The sequence below is a fragment of the Ursus arctos genome, unplaced genomic scaffold, assembly GCF_023065955.2.
Source record: "Ursus arctos isolate Adak ecotype North America unplaced genomic scaffold, UrsArc2.0 scaffold_18, whole genome shotgun sequence".
NCBI classification, from domain to species: domain Eukaryota; kingdom Metazoa; phylum Chordata; class Mammalia; order Carnivora; family Ursidae; genus Ursus; species Ursus arctos.
In genome coordinates this window covers 11,628,034-11,648,332 of record NW_026622852.1, presented here as the reverse complement: position 1 = coordinate 11,648,332, position 20,299 = coordinate 11,628,034, and the positions used below count along the sequence as shown (strand labels likewise).

Here is a 20,299-nt window from a genome sequence, read left to right as displayed (position 1 = left end):
AATTCCTTAAGAATTGAATGAGTCTTATAACATGCCAGTACTTTGGGGATAATGAATGATGGTATGTTCAGTGGAAAGGAGAACGTGTGCAAAGGCAGGAATGAACACACTACGGGGGAAGAACTAGATTCCAAGCAGGATAGGGCCAAATTATGGAAGGTGTTAAATATTTTAAAAGCTGAAGTCTAGCACCGTAAAGATTTAGGAAGTCACTGATGGTATGTAGCCTCAGATAGTGGTTCCTGAGCATTTCCCTCTGGTCCTAGGGCCATGTGTGCAAGGAAGAGAAGGATGGTAGTCATCTCATGGCTCAGAGCAAATGTCCAGTCTTTGCCAATGTTTCTGGTTTGGCATTAATTTGCTGGTTGCCCTTTATTAGAAAAATGGATTAAGCAGCAGAAATAGTGCCAGTATCAACTTCATATTGGCTCTACAGCACAGTGAAGAAAAACAAATTTCAAATTACCATTAGCCTTTGATTAAATGCCAAATGATATATAGATTCAGTTGATAAAAACAACTGAAGGCAGTGTTTTAAAAACTGTTTTATGCATAATAACACCTAACTTGTTAAATTCAACTTATTGGGCCCCACCCTGACGAAGATTTTGATTCAATAAATCTGGAGCCCTATATTATGCATCTTATTTAAAAGCAATAGACTCAGTTATTCCAATGCAGGTAATCCAATACCAAACTGAAACAAAGTGGAAAGGTTCTGAAAGAGTACTAAAAATGGCTTATCGATATCTTTTTAATCTTTTCCTATTATATAATCTTTAATGCGTTACTCAAATTACAAAGTCATGAAACCACAGCAATTCTGAATTTCTCTATCAAGACATTTATACTCTACATCATTGTTGGTGAAAAATATGAAGGATTAATATGTCACCCTTCAACAATTAGAAATTAGATACCTTATCATTAAATATCATTCAAATCCTTGGACAAAAATAAAAACCTTGATTTCCAAAAGATAATTTTTGCCAAATTACTTTCTGTGAAGAAGTACACCCATCATATTATCATGAAGGTCATGAAACTTCATCAAGTCTATAATAATCAAATATGTAATCATAAAATTCATTTTTCTATTTTTAAAACTTCTGGTTATCAATTCTTTTTAAAAAGGACACATTCAAAGAATATTTAAAGAAAACAATTAGCATTTAAATAAATCTTACAATTATGTATTTCATATTTTATATCTTGGCTAAAAATGCAATAAAACCCTAATCTGAATATAAAACAAAACAAAAAAAGGCTTATGAAACTAAAAGTCATAATACAAATGGTTTACATCATGAATAATGACAATATTCAATGAGAGTGCTTATAAGTTAAACAGTGAGACTATTCAACAAGTATTTGGAAGAAATGACATTTTGAATCTGGAAAAGGTAAATTACGTTTACTAAAATTAATACTCGGCAATCATTTGGGGTCCTCGGAGGCAAAGTTTATTGGTTTGACTTTATATCCGCTGAAACCTTTGTTAAAAGAGATAAAACAGATAAAATGTTTTATTCCATTCATTTTGTAGATATTTTCAAAATGAGGAAACTCCCAAGGCATCTATGATTTCCAAAGAAACAAAGTAAGGGATTTGTTCTAAATGGGTACTATTAACAGTGGCATAAACTGTCGTAAGCTCCTATTTTGAGAGAAATGAAGAATGCGGTATTATACATAAGATGCAGTTATCTGCCATCTTATATTCAATCTATAAGCTCAGGAATGTTATTTCTTATAAATAAGATCAATACCTATAGAGATAAGTGGATTTAAAATATTCTACTTTATGTTGAGCAGAGAAGCCTCTACTGGGGGCTTAAGAGATGCCAAACTGGGATGCCTGGGTGGCTCAGTCGGTTAAGCATCTGCCTTCGGCTCAGGTCATGATCCCAGGGTCCTGGGATCGAGTCCCGCATCGGGCTCCTTGCTCAACAGGGAGCCTGTTTCTCCCTCTGCCTGCTCTGCCAGCTGCTCTCCCTGCTTGTTCTCTCTCTCTCCTTCTGACAAATGAGTAAATAAAATCTTAAAAAAACAAAAGAGATGCCAAAGTACCTACCAATCTAGAGAGAGAAACAAACAAAAACCTGATTTGAGAACATTAATATATTAATATATATAAAATAATATACATTAGAATACACACACACACATATATGTGGCAAATTTAATTGAGTGATTCAAGTAACAGTGGGGTTATTTGGGAAAGGAGACAGTAAGTACTGATGTTATTTGATTCTATAGTTTAAACTTTCATTTTATAAAAATTCCATGAATTGAAAATATTTCATATATTGAAGTAAATTTCTATTGCTTTGTTATGCCAGTTTCTTTAAATTTTAATTCCAGTATAGTTAACATACAGTGTCATATTAGTTTCAGGTGTATAATATAGTGATTCGACAATTCTATATATTAGTGCTTATCATAAGTGTACTCTTAATCCCCTTGACCTATTTCACCCATCCTCCCACTCACTTCCCCTCTAGTAACCATCTGCTTGTTCTCTATAGTTAAGAATCTGTTTTTTGGTTTGTCTCTTTTTCTCTCTGTTCGTTTTATTTCTCAAATTACACATATGACTGAAATCATATGGTATTTGTCTTTCTCCATCTTACTTCATTTAGCATTATACTCTACATCCATCCATGTTGTCAGGATCTCATTCTTTTTTATGACTTAGTAACAGTCCATTGTACCCATATGTACCACAGCTTCTTTGCCCATTCATCTACCGATGGACACTTGGGCTGTTTCCATAATTTGGCTATTATAAATAATGTCCCAATAAACATAGGGGTGCAGAGATCTTTGCAAATTAGTGTTTTCATATTTTTTGGGTGAATGCCCAGCAGTAGGACTGCTGGATCGTAGGGTAGTTCTATTTTTAATTTTTTGAGGAACCTCCACACTGTCTTCCACAGTGGTTGTGCCAGTTTGCATTCCCACCAACACTGCAAAAGGGTTCCTTTTTTTCCACATCCTCGCCTACACTTGTTGTTTTTTGTGTTTTTGATTTTAGCCATTCCGATAGGTATGAGGTGATACTGCATTGCGGTTTTGATTTGCATTTCCCTGATGATTAGTGATGATGAGCGTCTTTTCATGTGTCTTCTGTCCATATGAATGTCTCCTTTGAAGAAATATCTGTACATGTTTTATGCCCATTTTTTAATTGGGTTATTTGTTTTGGAGGTGTTGAGTTTTATAAGTTCTTTATATATTTGGATACTCTTTATCAGATGTCATTTGCAAATACCTTCTCCCATTCCATTGGCCATCTTTTAGTTTTGTTGATAGTTTCTTTTGCTGTGCAGAAAATTTTTATTTTGATGTAGTCCCAACAGTTTATTTTTGCTTTTGTTTCTGTTGCCTCAGGAGACGTATCTAGAAAAATGTTGCTATGGTTGATGTCAGAGAAATTACTGCCTATGTTGTCTTCTAGAATTTCTATGGTCTTAGGTCTCACATTTAGGTCCTTAATCCATTTTGAGTTTATTTTTGTGTATGGTATAAGAAAGTGGTCTCTCCAGTTTCATTCTTTTGCATGTAGCTGTACAATTTTCCCAACACCATTTGTGGAAGAGACTGCCTTTTCCCATTGCACAGTCTTGCCTTCTTTATCAAAGATTAATATACCATGTAACTGTGAGTTTATTTCTGTGCTTTCTTTGCTGTTCCACTGATATTAGTGTTAATTTTTGTGCCAGTACCATACTGTTTTGGTTACTACAGCCTTGCAGTATATGACATGCCAGTTTTTAATCATACATGCCATCAAGCAGCACAAGTAACTCAATCTCATCAAACATTGCTCAAAAACAACACAAAACATTGTGATTTCAAGAGAAAAGAGCGAAAGTAAAGAGCTATTTTCCCACTGCAGTCACACTGTTTTGGTGCTTATTTTATTTTATTTTTTTTAAGATTTATTTATTTATTCGACAGAGATAGAGACAGCCAGCGAGAGAGGGAACACAAGCAGGGGGAGTGGGAGAGGAAGAAGCAGGCTCCCAGCGGAGGAGCCTGATGTGGGGCTCGATCCCATAACGCAGGGATCACGCCCTGAGCCGAAGGCAGACGCTTAACGACTGAGCCACCCAGGCGCCCCTTGGTGCTTATTTTGAAAGGCCAAAGAACTACCATTAAAATTTCACATCTCCAATAGAAATTTACGTAGTGATCATGACTACATGCTGACTGTTTTGCAAGGCACCTGGTAGATGTCGTGGAGGTGGGGACGGAGAAAACACTGTCCTTCACTTTAGGAAACTCATCATCTACCTCGCGGCAACAGCTCCATTTGCTAGCTCTAAGACAAGGTGGAAAAAAGGCACCAAAAAGAGGTATAAGCAGCTCACAGTGGGATTACAGGAGCAGAGCAATCACCAGATGCCTGGGCCTTAGTGCCTGGTATCGCTGAAACCAGAGCTGCTCCTCCTCGGTTTTCCCAGAAGAGCGAAGGGAGGAATACTTGTCTGAATGTATGGGGCAAAAGCACAGACCAGAGGCCTAAAAAGCTCCTTAGAAGGATTTTCAAACAAACCACCTGTATCCGCCCCTCCCCCACCACCCTCAGTGGTTCCTTGTGTAGCCAATTACTGAGCCTCTCTGGGGTTCTTCAGCTGTCAGATAATTTCTAGACAGTACAGCCTTTGCAGGCACTTCGATTTGTCTTCCCTTTGCTCTGCTAAGTCATTTACCATTCCTCTATCCATTCCATGTCTAATAGGCTATGGACTGGGGTTCAGATGTCTCTGAGCTTCAATAAATCTGGAGCAAGTTTCCGGTTGTTCTTGCTGGATTTTCGAAAGGAGAATAGAGTGGAAATGACTTCATTCTTTTATCTTAAAACCTGTCTTGATTACATGATTATTACAATCTCATTACTGAACTGACGTTAAAGTATATTAAGAATAGGGTGGAAAATTTTAAACTCAAACTATAAAACCAAATCTTTTGTAGACAAATTTTCAACAATGTGGCAAGTAGGGTAGGAGAAGATACTTTGTGGTTTCAGAAAGCAGAAAGAAACTGCGGAGTGTTCCCACATCATCTCAAGGAGGCCACCACTCTCCTGAAGTAAAGTACAGCTGTAAACTACTAATAATTCAAACCTTCACAAAGATGGTGAACTCTTCCACTTTCTCATTGGCTAACAGCAGCTTCTTCTGTGCACCTTCTAGGGCCTGCTCACTTTGCAGCGCTAATCCTTGAAGATGCTTAGATGCTGCTGTTTCAATCTCTGCCATTGCAGATTCAGTCTCGCTTATTTTTGATACTAGGAGACTAAGCTTGACATCCTGCAAAAGACCGGTGATCACAGAATAAAAAATAATTCATAAACTATTTGGAAGAGTTAGGTATACATGTCAGGCAAAGACATGGTTTCATGATTCTCTTTATGTATGTATTTGTTTTTATTTGGGTAAAATTGATTGTTGTTTTCATTTATTTTCAATAAAATGTCCTGTGCACATATTCTCATATATTTATCATCAAAGTTAGTTTATATTTTAAAAAATTATAAATCATTAAAGACATGGAAGCTATTTTAGACCAAAAGACCTCACATATCAAATGGAAATATTTAATCAGTTTATAAGGTTAGGTGTATCTAAAAATTTTATATCCACTTGGGTCAGTTCTTAACAATAGGGTTCATTTAAAAGACATTATCAAGACACAAAATCTGTTTCTCTAATACAGCACTACCCGTAATGTTAAACAATTTCTTAGTGTTTCAAGTAGAGATAGAAATGTTATTTGCCGTTATCTGAAACAATTAAGTTGCTCATAATAGTTTTGGAGAGAAAAAAATGACAACTTTAAAAATGAAAAAGATATAGTTCTATTCTATTTCTAAGCTAACATGTCCAAAAAAGCATACCTTTTTTTCTAATTCTTCTTTAGTTTTTTGATACATCTGTTCATACTGTGACTTCTCTTTCACGGCAACACTGAGTCTCTGCTTTAGTGAATCAATTGATACCTTCTTGTTGGAACATTCTTCAGTTAGTGTCTTCACCTACAGTAAGAGCATAAAGGTAACTATTACCTTTATTACCTTTATGCCTTAACTATTAGGTTAAGGCATCCTAGTCATATGCTCCATTTGTTTCAACAGAAACTAAAACAAATTCATGAATAAGCCTAATTTCATTTGTTTTCTCATAAATGATATCAAATTTAAATGAATAAAAGCTAAAAAAGTAAATGAAAACAAATTCAAGTATAAGGTTTGTAGCACTCATATAATGAATGAGCAAAAATCCTTAAATCAATAACAAAACGAAAAATGCACAAAAAATTATGAATGCTTGTATGTGTGGCCTACTGAATAATACAGTACTAATTTTAACTATGTTTCCTTTAATTACTAACCTACACTTCCCTGAGCGGTGGATGGTTGTCTCTGATTCTTAAACAAGCCAAGTCATGGGTAACTTTCAGTTGTAACCATGTAACTTGTACTTTTTAGGATAAAATTAAATAAGTGATACAACATATTTATTATACATTTGAAAGAAGAAATAGTTTCTCCTCATTCATTTAATGCCACTAAAGATATGTAATTATTTATACATAGATTCTAAGACTGTATCTGGAATGATATCTGGAATGAAAATTTAAAAATCAGCAATATTTAAATGATAACACTGAAAAAAAAACCCTATAGGAAGTAATTATAATTTATGTGGGTACGTGGAGGGCAGAAAGAAAGAAAATCTATATGCATTTGTCTTGCTCAAGTAAAATTTTCTCTCTTAAATCCATTTGAGCTAACGGATACTTATATTTTTATCTCCAACAAGGAAAGGGAGGGAGATGCTCTCTCTGGAGTAGATAACATTTAGTGAATGCCAAAGCACAAGCTGCTTTATGAGTTGTGCAAATAGCACCTTTTTAAAAACAAAACAAAACAAAACAAAACAAAACAAAACAAACCCCAAAATGTCTTAGTCAGCAAATTGCTGATTTCTACTTTGGGGTCAGACACGCAACTATGGTAAGTACAACTTTCTTCCTAAGTACACTGAATTAAGTGTACAGAAGGAGAAAGTACACTTTTAAAAAACTGTGTTAAGTACATTTTTTAAAGAACTTCTGGTAGTTATTGGTTATCACATTTTTCATTTAAAAATATATGCTTCATTCAATCATTATAAATGTTAGTAAATTAAAGCAAATAAATAGAATAATTTTAAGTTGTATAAATTTTAAACTTTAAAATGCTGAATAAAATGTAATTATATACCCAAAAAACATTGAAGGTTTTTAAATTTAAACCTGATTACCTTCTCACAGTATGTTCACAAACACAAAGAGAATGTGTGGCTATGTTATGTATGAGATTTGAGTCTTGAATTTTAAAACAAATAATGTACTTTCAGGGCAAATAATGTAATTATATAACAGTACGCATTGTCTATGAATATTTTCTACAAATTTGTTAAAATTGAATACTCAAGAACATAAATAAGAGGGAAGTGATTTTTTTCAGTGTCAGAAAACATAAAAGTTGATACCTTTTTTTCAAGACTTTCTAACATTTCATTAATACTCTCATTACTTTCCAGATTTACTTTCTGTCGAAATTTCAAGTCCTCTATCAAATGTCTTTTCATGGTTATATCCCTCTCCATTCGAGACATCCTTGAAAGGGAAAAAAGACGTTTTATTGAGAGTGACAGAAAATACTTTAACAGTGATTATATGATAATCTTACATATTATCCAGTGCTATAACTACTGTTAATTTTTAAATGCTATCTGATATTAAATGCAGATTAATAAGATAATTCCATGAGATGAAATATTGCTCTATTAATACTTTGAGTTTTTGTAAAATCTATAATCCAGTTGTGACTGGTAATTATAGTATTATATATATGCATTAAAACATAAAAAATAGAAGAACTGAGAAAGATTGACAAAATTTATGAAAAATTAAAATTGTTATATTTAAATTATATTCTTGCATTTCTAAGAAAAATCAAACTGATATTCGGAGATCATGAACAAGCCTAACACTGATAGGAAACAATTCTATACATTAATAAGCAAATGTAAAATCTTATACCATCATATAGAACATGGTATCTTCTAATTTAATACCGTTTGCGATTGAATTGACCTATCAGTGTAGCTCCCATGGATAACATGGATAAAATGGCAGCTGCGGTGACGACTACCACTAGTCCTACCGAATAAGTAACAGGCAACATTTGCCACGTGCCTGCTGTGTGCGGAGCTCTGTTACAAGTGCTCCACACGCACTCATTCAAGCCTCACAAGAATTTTATGAGCAAATGCTATTAAACTGCGAGCTGGCAGGTCGAGGAGCCAGGATTCAAAGAACGTTTCTCTAGAGCCCTCATTCTTAAATAGTAAACAAGACTGCCTCTTAGGTTCATAAATAAACTTGGAGACAATTTTGTTTAAAAAATTAACCAATCTTTTTATCTAGTAGTTTCATCTGTTAATACACTTCTAAGTGATCTTCACTTAAATGTGGTATACCTGTATGTACACGATATATATATATCTTTCTCTCTATATATCTATATACATATCTAATATATATGTAATGTATATATATCTTTCTCAAATTATCAACGACAGCCCAGAATTCTATCTAAATATGTTATCACCCCTAAGCTCTAATAATATATCCATAAAAGATATAGAAAGGAAATCATTTTGATTCAGTGAGATAGGACATTTCAAACCCCTTTTTGTTAATAAATATATAAAGTACAAACTTTTGTAATCTTCCTTTTATTGTAGAGACAAGAAAAACTTTCCTTTTTTCCCACCTTAGCTCTATAAGCTTAGGCATTAAATCCAATAAAAGATCAATCTACATATATATTTTTGGCCAAATAATGACCACATTCATAACTTTTCTGTTTGTAGTCTTTAGGTCATTAATTTATTTATATTCAAAATTAAATGTTTAAGAACAAAAATCTAACGTTAAATATTCTTACTCTAAATAAAAAAATAGTAAATAGTTTGCTATCGACCATGCTTGTACGTAATATTCCTTAAACTTGCATCTTATTTGGGTTTAAACATGAACTAAGGAAGGAAAAACTTCATTTTGAACATGTGGTATTGCTTCTTGGGTGCAATGTTTAATACAGTTAACTACCACTAGGTGGCACCAAATACAATGGATAAAAATATCAAGACCATACTTTTCATGCATCTCCTTTATGTGTTCTTCTTTTGCTAGGAGTTCAAATTTCAGAGCCTTCACATTTGACGACTGTTTAGTGAGTTCATTAGTTGCATTCTAGATTAAAAATACACATAAAATCAAATACACTTTTCAATCTTTGGTGGAATGCAGCCTACAAATAAATGCCATTCTCATGAAGAGAATTAAATTTGCAAAATTATGGTTATAATTAAGAAGGACATTTTAATATCTTTAAATGCTTTATTTTATATGTTTTAATAGAAGTACTATGGCACACTAAAAATTTTATATAACATACCAAAACCACAGAAGAATGCTATTGTATAACAACTGTAAAAAGTATATACCCAAAATACACGTATGGGAAATAGGGATTGTCTTTGTAAAATGTAAATGTGCATGTGATTAATTTAGTATTTTAATAGGCTAATAAGATCACTTAAAATGAATGGTGGGTTTACTAAGAACCCGTAACAGACCAAATATGGTCACAAATGCTCTGCAGCTCTTTCCATTAGGAGGTGAGATTCATCTTCCAATCCTTTCAGTCTGGTCTGGCCTGTGATTTGCTTTGACCAAAAAAAAAAAAAAAAAAAGTGGCAGAAATGACATTATGCAAGTACCAGATCCTGGGCCTCAACCCTTGCAGCTTGCACTTTTGCCCTCTTGGAATGCTGCCTGGGATCCCTGCAAGGTGGAGGAGGATGGAGGTATCCCAGCAGATGGTCTGCAGACCAACTGCCTGGCTGTGAGGGAGGCTATCTTGGAACTTCCAGGCCAGATACATCATGGAGTTAAAGAATGCAGGCACGGGAGAGAACTCAAAAGACAGAAGCAAAAGAGCTGCCCAATCCAACCCACTGGATCAGAAGAATTAATAAATGGCTGCTGTTTTGAGCTGCTACACAGTGACAGATAACTGATAGGGAATTTTACTAATACTAAATCCTTCCTTACTTGAATGTATTAATACTACTACTTATTATTAAAGTATCTACGCATAAACATCAGTTTTTCAAAGGAGAACAGCTTTGTGGTATTTGCTGACTGTACAGCCCAGGAGCCAGAGGTAGTAACTGGAGTGTCAGGAACCCTAACTTTTAATATTGACTCAAGTTCCAAGTCCACATCTAATCTGAGATATACCTAGTGTTTTTGATGTTATAGTTTCTCTACCTACAAGATAGTGTTAACATATATTAATTCATTTGTTACAATTTTAAAATATTAAATTAATATAAGTAGAATAAAATATGACAGCTTTAAAAATATTTGGATGGTTATTTTGCTAATCTTTCTAGTAATTACAATAATTTCTGTTAAAACTATTCCCAGCTTTGACTATGTCATGCTAAAAAAATGTAAATTTGAAAAGATGAAACCATTAATCACACCATGTAAATATGAGTCAAATTCATTAGTCATCTCATTGGTATAGCATATGTAAATATAAAATTTGAAATAATTTTTACAATAAGTATGTAAATTTTTTAAAAAGTTCAAGACTACGTCAACATGGCAAGTGTACTGAATGTGAAAAATTTTGACGAAGTGGGGGAGTCTGGGTGGCTCATGAGTTAAGTGTCTGACTCTTGATTTTGGCTCAGGTCATGATCACAGGGTTGTGGGATTGAGCCCCATGTCGTGCTCTGCTTAAAACATGCGGTGGAGCTTGCTTAAAATTCTTTCTTTCCTTCCCCCTCTGCTCTCTGCCTTCCCAATCTCTCTCTCTCTCTAAAAAAAAAAAAATAAATAAAAGTTAAAAAAATTTTTGATTGTTTGTGTAATGCAGACTAAATTTCCACCATATTTGACATGCATTGCCAGAATAAGATACTCCGCACTAGTGAATTTAGCAGATAATTGAAGCTCTTGCTTTAATCATTAATCTTAAATTCTCTCTGGAATGATTGTTTACTCACTTAGAAACATGAACACCCATAGTTACATTAAGCATTATAATAGTGATATATAGTGATATTATAAATATCATCACTGTATTAATTATATGTTATCTGCTATATTATATCATCACTGTATCATTATATTGTCATGCCTTTTGGAACTACTATGATATAAAGGTTACTGACCGTTACTCTAAATGGTCCCAGACTGCTGTTTTTCTAATTTTTATTTTTACCTTAACATTTTCACATTTTCTTTTTCTGTCAATCCGTTGGTCAAAATTTCTCATTTCTGCCATCCATATCCCTGCCTAAAAACAATCGTCTGGCCCTTTAATATGCCTAGTTCTAATCTGTTGCTTTTGAGGTATTTTCTGCTGAGAAGTCAAACAAATAGACTTATTAGAGCTGTATTTAAAATAAAAGATAACAGGCAGTAAATGAAGCCTGACAGTATCTTCAGTGGAATAAATTAAATGGATTTTAAGGTAGTTGTTTGATTCTTTTCTGTTTTTAGACTTAAGGCTGTTATTTTACAAAACTGAAAATGCTCTAAGTCTGACTTCTGGAGAGTTGAGGGATTACTGAATTATAGTAAATAAAACAACACCAGCTTGATACATACTTTTGCCAGAATCTCTAAATCTCACAGCCATTTCATTTGATCCTTAAAAATCCTTATGAAGTGGGTAGAAGGGTATCCCTGCTTTAGACCTCTGGAGAAATTATTTCCTGAGTCTGGTCCCATAAGAAGTTAGTGCACAAAGAGTGATCAAAACCCAGGGCCTCTAACATTTTCCATTTCTACTATACAATACTTACCTGCAGCAAGACCTCAAATCTGGAGTAAAACATGTATTTCAAAAATGTCACAATGGTAAGAATCCATTGTGGTTAGAGCTTTCCAGTCTAAATTTATTAAACATTTTTTTTTTTTAATTGCAGAGTGTATGAGTAAAAGCATAGACTTTGAAGTCAGATGGATTGAGTTCTAATTTCGGTTCTATCACTTAGTAGCTCAGTTGACCCTGGGCGATTAATTTATCCTGTGTCTCTGCTTTCTCAACAGTAAAACAGAGTAACAGACTTTATCTCACAGGATAGAAATAAGGGTTTGTTTTTTTTTAAGATTTTATTTATTTATGAGAGAGAAAGAAAGAGGAGAGAGAGTGTGAACACAAGCAGGGGGGAGGTGCAGAGGGAAAGGGAGAAGCAGAGTCCCCCCTGAGAAGGGAGACCAACACAGGGCTTGATCCCAGGACTCTGAGATCATGACTTAAGCTGAAGGCGGACGCTTAACAGTCTGAGCCACCCAGGCGCCCCTAGAAATGAGGTTTAAACGAGTTAATATTTGTAAAGGACTTAGAACCAGCCTGGCAATAGTTTACACATAAAGAACAGTAGTTTAAAAGCTATGATGCTTCATTATTGGCTTACTGGAAAACTGGAAGTCACACCAAAGGAATGTGACTTTCAACAATCAGGAAAGTCAAAGAATCACAAATATAAACTGAAGTACTAGTCAATTCCAATTGTATAAATAACTACAAATACACTAAATACACACACACACACACACACACACACACACACACACACACACACCATCCAGTGGAAGGAATCTGTACATCTCTAAATATTCAATTATCCATCTATATAAAGTTGGGCATCTTGAAGAAACATGTATACTATAGGTAAAAATGAAGATACAGAGAATACACATGAGCACTCAAATGATACTGAATGTACCATGTGTATCTGAGAGGTACACCTAAGAATTTACACAAAAAGTCTAAAATTAATGGATAAAGTAAAAAAGAGATATCTAAACCTTTAATATATTCAAGTCTAACCAGTTTTTCTTAATTAAGCATAAAAACATCAACTAAAAAAGAAGGTATTTCTTGGAAAAGTATTATGTTAGCCATTTGATATCTCTCATGGGTTGAATTGTGTCCCTTCAAAACTTGTATGTTTAAGTCTTAACCCCAGTACCTCAAAATGTGACTGTACTTGGATAAAGCCTTTAAAGAATTTAGGTAAAATGAGGTCACGTGGGTAGACAGACCTTCACCCAATATGACTGCTATCCTTATTAGAAGAGGAGAATAAACACAGATCACACAGGGTCAGGGATGACCATGTGAGGACACAGCGAAGCAGGTGGCCATCTACAAGCTAATGAGAGAACCTGTATACCTATTGATACCTTGATCTTGGACTTGTAGACTCCAGAACTATGAGGAAAACAAAATTCCATTACTTCAGCCATGCAGTCTGTGGTATTTTGTTAGAGCAGACCCAGCAAACTAATTGAATGTCAAAACAGAAATTTGTAGTAGCAGGGGGTATTATGTACCTCAAGGTACTGGTCTTCTAAGATATTTCCATATTAAAACATGAAACAAGACAGAAGTAAAGATTTGTCCTTTTTGTCGCTATGTAGCCTGGTCGGTGTCCTAGGACTCCAGGCGAGATACGGACACTTCACTTCAAATGCACATCAAGTATGATCTAAATTGCTCCAGGCATTCTCATTGTCTTATCTTTGTGACTCACACATTCCTCCAAAGTGAAGAGAGATTTACATATGGGTGAAAACTTACACGATAGGGAACCATAATGTAAACAACTTACAGATATTGATATGGGTCTATTATTTCCAAAAATTATGTTAGACCATTTCATGGTAACTAAAATCAAGTAAGTAAAATGTAAGTCAACCCAAAACTATTAACCACTTAAAAAATTTTAGAAGTCAGATTAGGTATTATTGGATCCAACATTCTATTTTATCTTGGTGAAAATTAAAGTTGTATTAGGAGCATGAAGACTTAAACATAAGAGGAATAGGAGAATTGTGAAATATAGTCTCTGTAGTAGATACAGCTAAGAATATCTCAATGATTTTATCTTCTGTATAGATACCTAACACTGAAATGGTCGATTTTAGTCCACTTTTTCACAAACAAATGCATTTTAAGAAAAGATGTATGCACCAAAGCTTGCACCACTATTTTTTCTCAAATTTCTATTATGTAAGGTATTTAAACTTATAAAATGTAGTGGTTGAGGCAAGTTCGGCACATAAAAACTCTGAAGACGGTATTCAGGAAATAGCTAAATTAATGCCACTGTTTGTATCTGATTATTACTAACAAAGCAAAATATTTTCAAGTAATGATACATTGATTTACTTTAAACTTTATCCTATTTTATCCTCTTAGCAATCCTTCATTTAAAGATACTACTGGAGAACACACATATCATATTTTGAATTAAAAACAACTAAGTCTGTTTGATAATTCAATATTCTAATACCCTTTTAACAGTCATAGCTACTCTGTTCCTAATGCAGTCTGTGCACTTCCAACCAGAACTTACTTTCGAGTGACTCTCATTATAGTGATGGTCCCACATACACTGTCCATTTAGCTCCCAGCTAGCAATACCCACTGAACAAAATAATCAAATATGTTAGGAATAAATGAGCTTGTTTTAAACAAACGAACTTTCTAATTAAATATCACAAATACTGTTTCTTACAAGGTAATTCTATTTAAACTAAGGTCAGTCTTATTTTTAAGGTTGTTGATAGTTTCAACTGGCCTTAGTATTCTTTACAAAGAAAAGGAACACTGCTTTTTACTCTTATTCTCAGGTTTAACTTGCTAAAATCTATTAAACCAACCACCTTTGCTCTGTGCTCCTCCCTCTCTCTACATGATTTCCCTCCTCCTTCCTCATCTCCAACCAACAACAACCAAATTAAAATAGTAGCAACTGTGTAAAGGGAAGAAATTCTATTTATGTTGATACACTAAAGTTCGAAAGGAATTCTGTTCTGTGGAGGGAGGGATGGAGGGTAGAGGGGAGTTCAGTAATGGAAGAGAAATGACAATGGCCAGTTTCTATCATCGTCTAAATTAGGATTTCATGGTGTCTTGTCATTTTCTCAGAGAATAGTGTTATGAGTTACCATGTAAGAAACTACGAGGCTAAAAGTGAATGATGAAGTCAAATATAGTATTAATAACTTTTGGATTATTTATACCATAATTTACCCTTATTAGTAGAATTAAATTAGAATCAATATAAACATGTCTATAAGGATTCACTAACTTAATATATGTTTTCATGTTTAAGAAAATTTATAATCACCTTTAATTTACACTGCAATTGCTTCATCTCCAAATCCATACTCCTTGAAGGACCAAGTGATGTAACTTGTATCCGTGGAACTATCACCCGGGAAACTTCTTCTGCCAAACTTGTGATTTCAGATGAGGACTCCAATTTCCTCAGCAAGTCTTCTTTTTCCCTCCGAAGCCCAGCCAAATCCAAATTTAGCTTCTTTTTTTAAAAAGAAAATAAATATAAATATATTATAGAAGTAATTACTTTTAACCTAACAATTATCAGCATAAAATTCTAATGCTAAAGAAAAAAGTGAAATTAATTTTAAAAATAGTTATTATAAAAACTTTACAGAAATCATAACTCCTACTAGTTTTTGCTTAAGGCTGTAGGGTTTGTAAAGGTTAAAACAAAACGGACCAGCTGTACCCAGCATCTTTTGGTTGGCTGGTCTTCACTCATGATGTGCTATTTCTTTGACTTCACATATACAAGGCTGAGCCAGAGATTCACATGTTTGATAACCTTGACTTCAGGACTGATGTACTTAACTGGTAAAAGCCAAGCTGGAGCAGGACAGGATAACAGATGTTAGTTGTTTATTCCACTGGGTAGATCTTACCATCCTATATGGCAGCCAAAATGCTTCTCATTTAGTAACATAAATGTTAAGTCCAATTAGCAGAAGAGGCTTATTAGAGATTTAGTTCAAATAAATAGCGTGCAAACAAATTCGCTCAGTCTTATGCATCTGATTGATAGCTGACAAGTCCTCTTTGTAACGTTCACATAGAACTGCACTACACTCCTTACATTTGAATTTTTAATGACATCAATGTTTTACTAAAAGACATACTGGTAATGTTTTTATGAAATAGTGTAAAAGAAACGGTCTTAATGTCAACCCTTCTCGTTCACCAATCTGCAGTCAGCAGAATGTCACCAAGCTCTAATGGCATAACAACTCAGAGCTCCTTAAGAGGATAACTGCAGTACTATTTTATTATTCCAGAGAAGCTTATAATATGGTAGTTTAACATAAGGAACAATTAGACAAAATGGTACTGAAATCTCTCAGGGGCAAAAAATCTTTCTTAGTGAAAAATTCTAATGAGAAAGAGCAAAAGATGTAGCCGACACGTACGGTAATATAAATATGAGACATAATACGTTATTTAAGTATTAACACTATATTTAAACACAACTTTTACAAACTATACCAATAACTGCTTATGTCTTGTGTATATATGTCTATATTGTTAAATATGAATATTTCAGATATTGGATTCAAAACTAGGGCTTGATATATTTGATATTAGATTATGTTTTGGTGGAATAAAGAGTATGTTTTGGTGAAACAAAATTATTTGATTATATTTGAACTTTTTTTTAAAGATTTATTTATTTATTTGAGAGAGAGAGAGCACGAACACTTGGGGGAGGGGCAGAGGGAAAGGAGAGAGAATCCCAAGCAGGCTCTGGTTGAGCGCAGAGCCTGAGGGGTTGGACCCTTTGACAGTTGAGATGGAGACCTGAGCCGAAACCCAGAGTCAGAGGCTTAACTGACTTCCATGCAGGCACCCCTCTTTGATTATATTTGAACTTATGATTTAAAGGTGTGGTTCTATATATTTTCAGGAAATAGGCATTCATGAACTGTATCAAAGATACCTAATAATTAATATCTAAAAGCAAACTCATAATTTCCCTAAACCTGAAAATCTTCTTGGTTATCTTCCAAGCTTGAATCCATCTCCCTCCTTGTTTATTAATTGTCTATGTCCAACCAATTGTCACGATCTATAAATTATGTCATTTCTCATATTCACTCCCTCTGCCACTTTCTTAATGAAGACTCTCACTATCCCACTAAGACCACTGCAAAAGCCCTTCCCCTCCCTGCAACTCTCCCTATTTTTATACAGCTTTTATACAGCTATACATCCCCATCTTTTACACAGCTTCCTAAAACAACACTGATCTGTTAATCCCTCATTCAAAAACCAAATAGAATAAAGCTCAGATGTTTGTGGTTATCATAAGGCTCTCTAAGATTTAGCTTCAATTTGTGTTTCAGCCAAACATCATCTAAGTCAAACTTGCGTGTCATACCCCAAACTCGTCTGCCATTTCTACATTGATGACTCCACTTGGCGTTTTCTTCCGCTGAAATTTCACTCATGCTTAAAGAACAGCTTAGTATTTCCTCCTTTATGAAGCCTTCTGTTCTTTCCCTTCTTTTTCTTCAACAAGTACCTTCTCCATTCACTTAGCTCCCATAGCATGTGTCTATTCTTCAACCATGAACCTTACTAAGTCCTTGAGAGAGGACTGTGCCTTTTTCCCCAGGGTATCTAAAAACAATGCCCTCTGTAGAGTAAGAAAAGAAAGGTTCCAAAAATTGAAGTCTCCCTACTTGTAGCATGGATGGTGCTTTGAAGACACATTGATTTCAGCTCATATTTACAATCTATTAGTTTATCACTATATAAATTAAAACAAACACTTTTGCTAGTAAAGTAATATTATCAGTGTTCACTGAAGTAGTATGCACTGGAGCATTTATCAATCCTGAAGTTAATGCTATGCATCTAAATTAGACTTCCTAAGATGTTAATCTGGTATGACATAACTCATGGCTACGATTCTATGTGGAATCTCAGGCAACACAGAAAAACTCAACTTTGATGAGGCTCTTTTCTTCCCACGAATAGTCCCGGTAGCTTCTCTCATTTTTTAAACTTGTATGCCATTAGATTTCTGTCTATTCCTTCCACAGCAGTAGATCCTAACACTATAAATAAATCCTTCATGGAGGAAAGACCAAGTCAATAAATATAGTTCTCTAAAAGACACGCATAGTACATTTTAACTTTAATCTGACAATAAAAAATTAATTAAATGAAGAAACACTGAAATTATGGAGACCATAACTTGTAATGGTTATGGAGACCATGACTTGTAATTTATTAAAATATAAATCATATTTTGATTAGCCAGTATTTAAAATTTAAAATCTTTAAAATGTATTTCTAATATAGTTACACATGCCCTGAAAGGCTACAGGGCATGTGTTGAAATAGAAGAAATAAACAAATCATATATTCCATCAGGTTGGAGTCCTTAATGCCTTAGAATTTTGAACAAATAATTATGGCCCTATTACTAACCTCTCTCAGTTTAAGCATTCTATTTCTTATTTGAGAAATGTTACAGATCAGACAAGAACCATAAATAACTTTCTTTTGTGTACATTTGGCTTAGCAGTGAGACTACTTGTGGTGACCTTGTTAGAAAGAGAGTGTGAGTAAAATTTACCTGTAAATTAAGATTACCCTTAAAATTGTTACTTTTCTTTTTTATCAAAAGCATGATTCCTATCCCTGTATTATTATTTTACCATCGCCAAACATTTAAAAGTGTATGTCATTTATATTAAAACCATAAATAATAATAAAACACATGGAGAGTCATAATTTCTGGATTTTAGCTTTGGATCCACTACTCACCAGCTGAGTGATGCTAATTAGTGCTTGACACTGTTTCCTCACTTAAAAACAGAGATGATGCTTGTCTACCTAGCAAAGGTCATTTTGAGGGTAGAATTTAAAAAAAAAATTATGATAGCACTCCGTAAATTTTAAAGTTACGGTATTATTGTTAGCACTATCTTGTAGTAAATGCCACCATAAAGCGTATGAGAAGTATCTTAAAGGCTGAAAACCTGATTTTAAAAAAAGCTTCATGATATATATAAAATATTAAAGATATATATAAAAACATATATAGAAAATTCCTCCCTTAGAAGATATACCAATCTTTTAAAAGTCTATTTCAATTTAAAAGTTGACTTCAATGAGAATAAGTACTGAGATTTGTATTGACTTATGTGTAGTCAATTATTCTAACCAAAGGTTATAAAGTAGAACTAAACACTGTAAGAGTTTAAAACTAGACCCTAGTTATTATTTATTTAAATAGAACATTGAAGAAGTCTCTGAGAAGGAAAGAACTGTCTGAGCAACTGTAAGAAGAAACAAAATATATTGGAGAATTCATTCTTCAGTAAGGAGCTCGGGGGTAGGCAGAATCCTCAGATGACCCCCAATGACCTATGCACTGTAAAATACCCTCCCCTTGTATGTGGGCGAGACCTGCGAATGTAATGGGCTATCAGTCCCATGATTATATTATTTGCATATGTTATATGCAAAAAGCATTCTTTTAATTATGGTCCCCAAACACATGACTTTGAGTTGATCAAAAGCAAAATTATCCTGGCTGGTCCTGACCTAATCGGGCGAGGCCTTTACAAGAAATCCAGGGGCCCTCCTGGGGTCAGAGAGATTCTCCTGCTGGCCTTGAAGAAGTAAGTGGTCATCTTCTGGGAGAACTGTGAAGGGGATAATAAGACAAGAACCTAAGGAAGTCCTCAGAAACTGAGAATGGTCCTTGACTGACAGTCAACAAGAAAATAGGGACCTGAGTCCTATAAGCACAAGGAACTGAATTTTTCCAACATACACATGAGTTTGGAAGAAAAGCCTGAGCTCCAGAAAGGAAGGCAGCCTGGAAGACACGCTGATGTGATACTCTGTGATAACACAGCCTTGTGATACTGAGAACAGGGCTTCACTAAGCTGTGCAAAACTCATCACCCGTGGAAACTGTGACGTAGTGAGTGTATATGTTGTTTCTAAGCTGCTAAATTTGTGGCAATTTGTTATGTAGCATGGAAAACTAATGTTGAGTCCCCATTTTTAAAAAATAAGCCTCTTAAACCTTGTTTTCTTATTGCCACCCTGCACCACCTTGAGCAAGTATCCCGAGCCCCGTATAGTTTGCATAACATCCTTACTCAGATTTAATTTCTTCTTTATCCATAATTTTGTGTTAATTTTATGTCTTCAATTGCCTTAAAAAATGATCTCATTTTTATAGTAATTTTTTATTATGTTATGTCACCATACAGTATATCCTTAGTTTTTGATGTAAAGTTCCATGATTCATTATTTGTGTATAACACCCAGTGCACC

The 20,299-nt window shown here is 34.2% G+C and overlaps 1 protein-coding gene across 11 annotated transcripts in view; it reads right to left on the bottom strand.

The window, feature by feature from the left end:
* CNTLN (centlein) overlaps positions 1-20,299 on the bottom strand; it is a 495,968-nt gene that overhangs the window by 25,079 nt on the left and 450,590 nt on the right. For all 11 annotated transcript variants that reach the window (XR_008959874.1, XM_057313468.1, XM_057313469.1 and 8 more), the window contains 5 exons: positions 15,288-15,479; positions 9,218-9,315; positions 7,545-7,671; positions 5,906-6,043; positions 5,133-5,318 (listed from right to left, as the gene is read on the bottom strand). Coding sequence is in view for 10 of the 11 variants with exons in the window: in XM_057313468.1 (XP_057169451.1) it covers positions 5,133-5,318; positions 5,906-6,043; positions 7,545-7,671; positions 9,218-9,315; positions 15,288-15,479 (741 nt within the window). In the remaining variant the exon portion in view is untranslated. The remainder of the gene's footprint in view (positions 1-5,132; positions 5,319-5,905; positions 6,044-7,544; positions 7,672-9,217; positions 9,316-15,287; positions 15,480-20,299) is intronic.